At 41.4% G+C, this 8,279-nt stretch overlaps 1 protein-coding gene across 1 annotated transcript; it reads right to left on the bottom strand.

The window, feature by feature from the left end:
• Positions 1-249: 249 nt before the first annotated feature.
• LOC117885894 (olfactory receptor 12-like) lies at positions 250-1,185 on the bottom strand. The gene has a single exon (XM_034787424.1). The coding sequence runs from the start codon at positions 1,183-1,185 to the stop codon at positions 250-252; it is 936 nt and encodes a 311-aa protein (XP_034643315.1).
• Positions 1,186-8,279: the final 7,094 nt, after the last annotated feature.

Raw genomic sequence — 8,279 nt, 5'->3', positions numbered from 1 at the left:
GGTCCCTTTTAGCCTTAAATCTAAGGGTCACATATTCAGCTGGTGTAAACTGGTAGAGCTCTCTAGCCTTCCCCCATTTGCAACTGCTGGCCCCATTAATCTGTGAAGCATAAGGGGAGCAGAACCTAGGGTTCCTGACTGGGACTTCTAGCTCCAGCAATACTAGATTGAACTCCCTTCTTTAGACCTGCTCTGCTCCAGCAAATGGTGAGAACTCTCTTTGTGAGCTCACTGTACCTGGGACTCTATTTAGTTCATTGAAAAAAGCCTCTTCCCCATCATCCTCCCCAGACCCTCTTTCACGTCCTTGTTCCTCAGGCTGTAGATGAGGGGATTTAGCATGGGGATCACCAGGGTGTAGAACACCGACACCATTTTGCTCTGGTTTGGAGTGGATATAGCAGCTGGCTGGGCATAGATGAAGAAGACCGTCCCATAGAAGAGACTCACAGCCATCATATGGGAGGCGCAGGTGGAGAAGGCTTTATACCTACCCTCCGCAGAGCGGGTCTTGAGGATGGTGGAAAGGATGTAGGCATAGGAAGTAAATATTGCCACCGTGGTGATGACTATGATGACATTGCAGAGTGCAAACATCACAACCTCATTTACGTATGTGTCAGTGACCGAGGCCCTCATGACGGCGGGGACGTCACAGAAGAAGTGGTTGATTTGGCTGCTCCCACAGAACCGCAACCGGAAGGAGAAGCTGGTCTGTATCACTCCATTGGCACAGCCACAGGCGTAGGATGCAGCCACCAGTTGCTGGCAAGACTTCCTGGACATCATAATGGGGTAGAGGAGTGGGTAACAGATGGCAATGAAGCGGTCATAGGCCATGACAGCCAAGAGAAACCCTTCCGTAGTGATGAAGAGGGAAAACAACAGCAACTGGGCCACGCATCCTGCGTAAGAAATAGTCTGGTTCTGGGTGAAGAAGCTGGCCAGGGCTTTGGGGGCAATTACAGAGGAGTAGCACAGATCCAAGAAGGACAAGTTCCTGAGGAAAAAGTACATGGGTGTGTGGAGATGGGTGTCGGAACTAATGATGGCGATCATACCACTGTTGCCCACCAGGGTGGTGACATACAGCACTAAGAAGACCACAAACAGGATGATTTGAAGCTCTGGATGGTCTCTGAATCCTTCCAGGATGAACTCAGACACCGCAGTGCAGTTTTCCATAGCAGTTGCTTGCTTTGGTTAAAGGGAACAAACACAATTAAAAGGGATCAATAATGGCTATTGAGGTAACACATTAACCCCTTAGTGATCTCTGATTTCCATCCTCAACTAGTGGACAGAAGAGCTGACCAAAGTTTTTCATTTGCTTCTTCTTTTGGAAATCTGGCCCTGTAAACTCCCAACACCCCTGTGAGATAGGAAAGTATTATCCCCATTTTACAGATGGAAAACTGAGGTGCAGGTAAATTGAGTGATTTGCCCAGCAGGATCTCTGGTGGACCGAGGATCTGAACCTATTCTGAGTCTCAGTCTTCTGTTCTCTGGAAAATCTTTTTGTTCAGCTTTGCAAACACAATGGGACCTTCAGGACTGTCCTCCTGGTTGGAGGGGCAGGTGGTCAGACTCATGATTGTAATACACTGGTATCGTAGTGCTTTGTCATGTGCGAGGGACCAAGGAAGCTACTCAACCATGCATATGATAATAGTAGTACTAGTGTCATGTATCTTCTTCTCAGATACTAAGGTCCAAACCCTTTACTCTTCCCTGTGACTGTCCCAGAGGAACCAGTGCCTCTCCAATGCCATTAGCATTTGGTCCTGCAACTCATGAGATTTGCAGTCCTGAAGCTGAAGTAACGGTTGTGGAATGGATTCTCAGCTATCAGGTGGTCTTCTGCTGCACTATTGGCTAGTGAGGAAGATTTTTTGCACTATGCAGAGATGTCCAGCAGGCAGTTTCCAGAATTTGGGATCATATCAGCAGTACTGGTCCCTGGCATTGTGATAACTAATGCTGCAAATCCATGTTCTGTCAATACTTTAACCAAGTGTACCACCACAATAATTCCCTCCCTCAACCTTAACATTTGTTCTGAGGGCAGGTGGAAAGTTAATATCCACTGAATAACATGGCATTGGCAAATTCCATTCCTGAAGGATTAGTTGGATACAAAATCTCTGGTTCTGTACAAGAAGGAGACCAAAGAAAGGGTAGGCCCACCAGTCAACGAGGAGGGAAAGACAATAACTGAAAATCCAGCACTGACCAAAGTCAGATAAATGTTTTTTTTTCTTTCAGTTTTTGCCAGAAAGGTTAGTAGTGATTGGACGACTAACATAGTGAACATCAGTATAAATGGAGTAGGATCTGAGGCTAAAATAGGGAAAGAACAAGTTGAAAATTACTTAGATTAGTTAGATATCGTCAAGTCGGCAGAATCTGATGAAATACATCCTAGAACACTTAAGGAACTGGCTGAAGAGATCTCTGAGCTGTTCGTGATTGCCTTTGAAAACTAGTGGAGGATGGGAGAGATCCCAAAGGACTGGAAAAAGGGCAAAGATAGTACCTATCTATAAAAAGGGGAATAAGGACAACCCAGGGAATTATAGCTTAACTTCAGTATCCAAAAAGAAAACAATCAAGCAATCACACTGTAAGCATCTAGACTGTAATAAGGTGATAAGTAACTGTCAACAGTCAAGAACAAATCATTTCAAATCAACCTAATATCCTTCCTTGACAGGGTAACAAGCCTTGCAGATAGCAGGGAAGCAGTAGATATATAGATCTCAACTTTAGAAAGGCTTTTGATACTGTCTGATATGATCTTCTCATAAACAAACTAGGGAAACATAGCTTTTACAAACCTACTATAAGGTGAGTGCACAACTGCTTGTAAATCCATACTCAGAGAGCAGTTATCAAGGGTTCACCATGAAGCTGGAAGGGCATATCGAGTGGGGTCCTTCAGAGACTTGTCCTGGGTCCAATTCTATTCAATATCTTCATAAATTATTTGGATAATAGCATAGACCGTACACAGAGGTTGTGCATGATACCAAGCTGGGAGGGGTTGCAAGCACTTTGGAGGACAAGACTGGAATTCAAAATGAGCTTGATAAACTGGAGAAATGGTCTGAAATAAATAGGATGAAATTCAGTAAGAACAAACACAAAGTACTACACTTATGAAAGAACAATCAATTGCACAAATACAAAATGGGAAATGACTGCCTAGGAAGGAGTACTGCAGAAAAGGATCTGGGGGTTATAGTGGATCACAAACTAAATATGAGTCCACAATGTAATACAGTTGCAAAAAAATAAAGTGAACATCATTCTGGGATGTATTAGCAGGAGTGTGGCAAGCAAGACACAAGAAGTAATTCTTCCATTCTATTCCATGCTGACAAAGTCTCAACTGGAGTATTGTGTCCAGTTCTGGGCACCACACTTTGGGAAAGATGTGGACAAATTGGAGAAGGTCCAGAGGAGAGAAAAAATGATAAAAGGTCTAGAAAACATGACCTATGAGGAAAGATGGGAAAAAATGGGTTTGTTTAATCTGGAGAAGTCTGAGGAGGGACATAAATCTTCAAGTATGTAAAAGGTTATTATGAAGAGGAGGGTGATAAATTGTACCCCTTAACCACTGAGGACAAGACAAGAAGTAATGGTCTTAAATTACAGCATGGGTAATTTAGGTTAGATATTAGGAAAAGCTTCCTGTTAGGGTAGTTAATCATTAGAACAAATTACTTAGGGAGGATGGGGAATCTCCATCATTGGATTTTTTTTTTTTTAAAAACAGATTAGACAAACACCTCTATGGTATGGTCTAAATAATACTTAGTCCTGCCACAGTGCAATGGACAGGACTACGTGACCTATCGAGATCCTTTCCAGTCCAACATTTCTGTGATTCTATAATTCTGGATGGGATTTTCAAAAGAGCCTAAGGGAGTTAGGCACCCAATTCCTATTAGATTCTATGGGAGTTTGGCATATAATTCCTTTAGGATCCATTGAAAATCTCAACTGTTTCAGGCTACAATCATGACAAATATATGGAGCATATTGATGACATACCTGTGTCAAACCTGAATGATTTGGTATGGGAAGAACTTTTATAATACTTTCCTATGAAAACATTTTTTGAAAAAAAAAAAAACAAAAAAAAAAACCATGAGTGGTATTGTAAACCCAAACGCAAAGGTTGGGCTAGTGCTGGTCAGAATTTTGAGCATGGAACATTTTATTTTATTCTATATTATATTTTGAGTTATAATATAAAATAAATGAGTTGAAACTAGAACACAATGTTTCCATTGTATTGAAACAGAACATTTTGATTGGCCAGATTTCTTTTTTCAATTTCATTTTGTGGGAAATTTCGTTTTTTTTTCTTTTTGTTCCAATTTGGAAGGAAAATAAATTTTGAAATGTCGGCATTTCTCATAGAAGGGAGTTTCTGAGTTTCAAACTGCTCTAGGCTGGGTTTTTCAAAGAGATGGAGGGAATTACAAGCCCAAATCATACTGAAATTCTGTGATGGATGGGTAAATAATGGTATTAGGTTCTCTTGCACCAAAGCCAAAATGTTTGCTGATCAGAATTTATTTTCATAACACTAGAGATATATCCAGAAAGCTCCAGCACCCAGAATTGGGTGTATCTACCTCCAAAAGTAAAGAAATCCCTTCAACCTGAAGGCAAAATTGTAGGGCTACATGTAATACAGTACTGCCAATGTCATCTCCTAACATTAAACAGAATAGAATATTTTCTAGGAAAGTAAAAAGTATAGTGATACAATATGAGCACAAGACAAATTCACACGGGGATGCTGTATAGTCAGCAGAGTGGATTAAATGCTGGCCTATAGATAGATAGATAGATAGATATGGCAGAAAAAGATCATTGCAGTGGTTCTGTACCTGTCAATACCCAGAGTAGCTGAACTTACCTGGAGAAGAAGAAGAAAATGTCCCTGCTAAATCTGGTGGTGGTTGTGGGGTTGCTACTGTTGATGATAAAATAAAATACATCTGCAAACTGCTGAAGGATTCATGCTGGTATCACAGACTCATCTTTATATGTGGTTTGTGAACCTCTGGGGTAGGATATTCCCAGAAGCATTGCATGCTTGTAGGCAATGTCTGACACCAAAAGATAGGATGTATTTTATTAAGTGAAAGTTTTCCTAGGAGTATATTACACATATCCCAGTGCTGGACTCAGACTTTTCACAAAGTTTGCTTCTTTATCATGCTCCTCAATTTTAGGAAGCAAATTGGGGGCTGATTTGGGATATAGTGTACTAAAAGTAACTGTCTATTCTGTTAAAAGTTCTTTTTCTTCAGGGACATACATATTTTTCCTTCAATCACATCTATCTATCTATCTATCTGAGCAGGTCAACATTTTCTGTATAGAAATGTTTCCCTGATGCAAAATCTGTTTTCATAATAACTGGCATTCCCATGAAAAAATTCCAGCATTTGAGAGAGTGGAGAAAACCTACTTTCTCATATTTTATGCTTGCCTCCTATTTTTTTTCCAGTGGGAAAATAGGAAGAAAGTGTCAGAAAGTAGCTTTTTCCAAACATTTTTCTTAAAAAAAAAATATATTCCCATGGGAATACCAGAATTTTTTGACAGGAACATTTCAAAAGGGAATTTTCTTAGGAAACATTCCCCATATTCTGCTTTGATCTATCTATCTGCACAAGTAGCTCAGAGCATTAATATATTCGTTATCCCTACTCCAGGATCTCAGAAGGAATGAAGAGTAGACACCAGCCAGAATTCATTCTCCTGAATTCTTCCATCTGTCTGGTGGCCTCTGCTCTATTTCCTCACCTTCCTGCTCCTCTGCCTCATCACCATGCTGGGAAGGGATAGCTCAGTGGTTTGAGCATTGACCTGCTAAACCCAGGGTTGTGAGTTCAATCCTAGAGGGGGCCACTTAGGGATCTGGGGCAAAATCAGTACTTGTTCCTGCTAGTGAAGGTAGGGGGCTGGACTCAATGACCTTTCAAGGTCCCTTCCAGTTCTAGGAGATAGGATATCTCGGTTTATATATATATAATGTTAATTGGCCCTATCTGTGTCACCTTAACCCCTTCCAGACTGGTGTGGAGTAAACAACCCATCACAGGCTGAACCAAAAATTAGAAAAACATATGGGATGGGGGAGAGTGTATGTGATGAGGTGTGATTCACCACTGTGGCACCTCCTATTGGCTGTCTAGGGAATTAGCTTTGTGACCTCTTCTAGTGGTAACTCATCCACTGTCACCTCTGCTCCTGGACCCATGTCACTTCAAGGACTGCAGCATCCTTTTCAGGACTCAGCCTCCAGCTGTGTCACAGTCTGTTCTCCCCCATTCCAGGGGACAGTATTGCAGTCCCTCAGTCCAGCCACTTCCTCAGTGGCAAGTGGGGGTGGACGGGACCCAGGCCCACCCACTAGTCTGGGTTCCAGCCCAGAGACCTTGTAGATGACCACCACTTACTGCGTTCCCTCCAACTCCTCAGTTCATTTCCCTAGACCACTTCCCCACAGCCTCCAGCACCTTCTTCACCATTAAGCCTGCCAGTCTTAGCAGCTATCCAGGAGTCCTCTCTAGCTTCCCCAGTCCCTGCTGGCAGCACTGCTCTGTCCCGGGTGCTGGCACTCCATCCTCCTACTAGGAGCCTGATCTTCCCTCCTCAAGCTCCAGGCAGCTACTGAAACTGCTCTGCCCTGCAGATTTTCTTATATGGGCCAGCCCTGCCCTGATTGGCTGCTCCTCACAGCCGCTCTCTAATTGGCTACCTCCTGCACAGCCTCCCTAGGGCTCTATTACCCTTTATGGGCCAATGTGGGGCAGATACCCCATCACAGGGTGTCTTGATCTGAAACAAACTATTTTTCCAATTTTTCAGTGAAGCAAACAAGTAAAAAAATAATTTTTGGAGGGTTGAATAAAACATTTGCTTTGACACAAATTGAAATGTTTCATTCTGGGGGGTTTGTACCTTTTATTTTAAAGTAAAACTACAGCAACATTCTAAACAAAAAGGCACTTTTTATTTGAAATATTGAAACATTTCTCTTAAAATATTGAACCTGTTTCAGGTTTTTTTCTGATTTTATTTTATTTGGACTGTAGCATTTTGGTGAATTTGACCTACATTCATGAAATGTTTTGGTCAAGCAGAATGTACATTTTTGGGCTGAAAACTTTTGACCAGCTGTACCCATGAGCTTGTTCTCTCTGTTACGCTTTTCATTTCCTGCTATACAGAGTTCCTTTCTCCTCTGGACTTCTACACAATTTTTAAGTCAAGATTGGATGTTTTTATAAAAGGTGATCTGTAGGATGTATTGTGGGGAAGTTCTATGGCCTATGTTTTACAGGAGGCCAGACTAGATAATCACAGTTGACCCTTCTAGTCTTGGAATCTACAAATCTATAAACCAGAGATGGGTTTGAACTGAAAATTGTGGACAAAGATTATGAATATCCCCAAAGGTGTTTGGCACCCATCTGCCATTGAGTGACAAAGAGAATTGGGCCCCTGATTTCTTAGGCTACTTTGAAAATCATCATCACAGAGAACAAAGATCTTCAATTTGAACTGAAAACAAGAACATAAGAATGGCCATACTGGGTCAGACCATAGGTCCATTTAGTCCAGTATCCTGTCTTCTGACAGTGGCCAATGCCAAGTGCCTCAGAGAAAATGAACAGAATGGGCAATCATCGTGTGTCCATCCCTGTCACCCATTCCAAACTTCTGGCAAACAGCATCAGAATGATATTTTCAAAAGTGTTTTCTGTTGGCCTAAATCTGCCCCCATTGAAGTCAAAGGTAAAATATTCATTGACTACAACATTGAGTGTTCCTGAAAATCTTACCTTCACCCCTTAGGAAAATAGCATGGTGTTTAGCAACTGGAGCCAGAGAGTAAAGGAGATATGACACCACACACACACTCACACACTAAGCCAGGCAACTAAATTTGGGTTCAGCATTTATCAAGTAGTTGAGCAATTTGAACGCAGATTTCAAACACTTCCTATGGCTCAAGGGTGTTTGGATCCAGTTTTCCAAATCTGTGCATTTCTAAACAAATAGATAAAAATGTGAAAAATAACATAAACACAGAGAGGATTGATTTATTACAGTTTTTAAAAAATCATTCTTCTAGTGTCATAGGACAGTATTGGGCATGAGATAGATAGATAGATAGATAGATAGATAGATTGGTATATTGGAAGGACTTATTGTTCAACTAATCTATCTAAGGATTATTTAAC

Source organism: Trachemys scripta, chromosome 12, assembly GCF_013100865.1.
Source record: "Trachemys scripta elegans isolate TJP31775 chromosome 12, CAS_Tse_1.0, whole genome shotgun sequence".
Lineage (NCBI taxonomy): Eukaryota > Metazoa > Chordata > Testudines > Emydidae > Trachemys > Trachemys scripta.
The sequence above is the reverse complement of the archived record's forward strand: the minus strand, read 5'-3'. Positions and strand labels throughout refer to the sequence as shown.